Source organism: Orycteropus afer, unplaced genomic scaffold (assembly GCF_000298275.1).
Source record: "Orycteropus afer afer isolate SDZICR_OR568_19922 unplaced genomic scaffold, OryAfe1.0 scaffold00046, whole genome shotgun sequence".
Lineage (NCBI taxonomy): Eukaryota > Metazoa > Chordata > Mammalia > Tubulidentata > Orycteropodidae > Orycteropus > Orycteropus afer.
In genome coordinates, this window is record NW_006921633.1 from 12,232,227 (window position 1) to 12,233,436 (window position 1,210).

At 35.8% G+C, this 1,210-nt stretch overlaps 1 protein-coding gene across 1 annotated transcript in view; it reads left to right on the plus strand.

Moving 5' to 3' along the window:
* The window catches only part of SANBR (SANT and BTB domain regulator of CSR), an 88,350-nt gene that overhangs the window by 14,286 nt on the left and 72,854 nt on the right, over positions 1 to 1,210 (plus strand). Inside the window, exon 5 of the mRNA XM_007938044.1 lies at positions 545 to 603. Coding sequence (XP_007936235.1) covers positions 545 to 603 — 59 coding nt within the window. The remainder of the gene's footprint in view (positions 1 to 544; positions 604 to 1,210) is intronic.

A 1,210-nucleotide genomic window follows, 5' to 3' on the forward strand; every position in this document is an offset into this window, starting at 1 on the left:
CTTCCTTCCGAGGAGTGGCTGGTGGGTTTGAACCGCCAGCCGTCTGGTTAGCAGGCAAGTGTCTTAGCCACTATGCTACCAGAGCTCCCATTCTACCTTTAGGAAGTGGCTTTAGCACCTTGGAAGTAGTGAATTTTTATAATTAAATATTTATAAGCATTATACTTTTCTAAAATAACTTACAAGTGTTCTTACAATCATTTTCTCAGTGTGATTTGTAGATGTGATGAGTTATAATCTCAATTTTAATGATCGTTTTTACCTAGTTTAGTTAAGAAGGAGTTTCATTGTGCCGTAACTTTGGCTAGAGTCTTTTTACTTGATGTAGATCTAATTCCAGGGAAAATTTACTAGGCATCTTCTCTATACTCATACGTTGAATTTTCTTTCTAGTGTGTACCTAAGCCATGTGATACAAAAAGTATATTAAATTGTTTTTATCAGAGTAACATCTACATAACATCTTCTCTTTTAAGGTGAGAAGGAGCCTCTTCTGGGGAGATTGAATTATAAATCAAAAGGAAATTTTTTTTTCTCTTTGTAGAGCCAGGAAATGTCATTTCTATTCTTATTTCTTCAGAGTTTTTGAAAATGGATTCATTGGTAAGTATTAATGAAAGACCCAAGCTCTTTTATTCAGCTATACTTGATTTAACAGGTATACTTTGATTTTTCCTTCAAGTATCTAGAAAATTCTAAGACATCTTAATAAAATAGTTAATTCAAGAGTGTGAGTCCATTAAAATAAACGGCTCACATTTGAAGGTAGTTTGTTCTATTGAGGAGAGGCAAAGGCCTCTGTGTATTATGTGTATGTTATGTCTATGAGGGCAGCATTTATCCTCAAAGAGTGGCTCACTGTTATGTTAGATGAAACTAGCAGTATTAACTGTACCCCAAAAGAGATTTTACTCTAGAACTAAATTAAGTAAAAAATTTTTTAATTGTGATTTGAGTGAAGATTTACAAAGCAAATTCACTTTCCATACAGCAGTTCATATACACTTTGTCTCATGACATTGACCACAGTTTACCACAGTGCAACAGCTCCCCTCCTACTTCCTCCTGATAGTTACCTCGTCCCAGTGTCCATCCATCCATGCATTCCTGCCCCCTGAGCTATCTCCCTGTGCATAAGTAGCCCTTCTTTCTCTCATGATTGTTGTCTCCAAGGAGTGTATCTACCTCAGGTAAGTGTTCAACTCATATG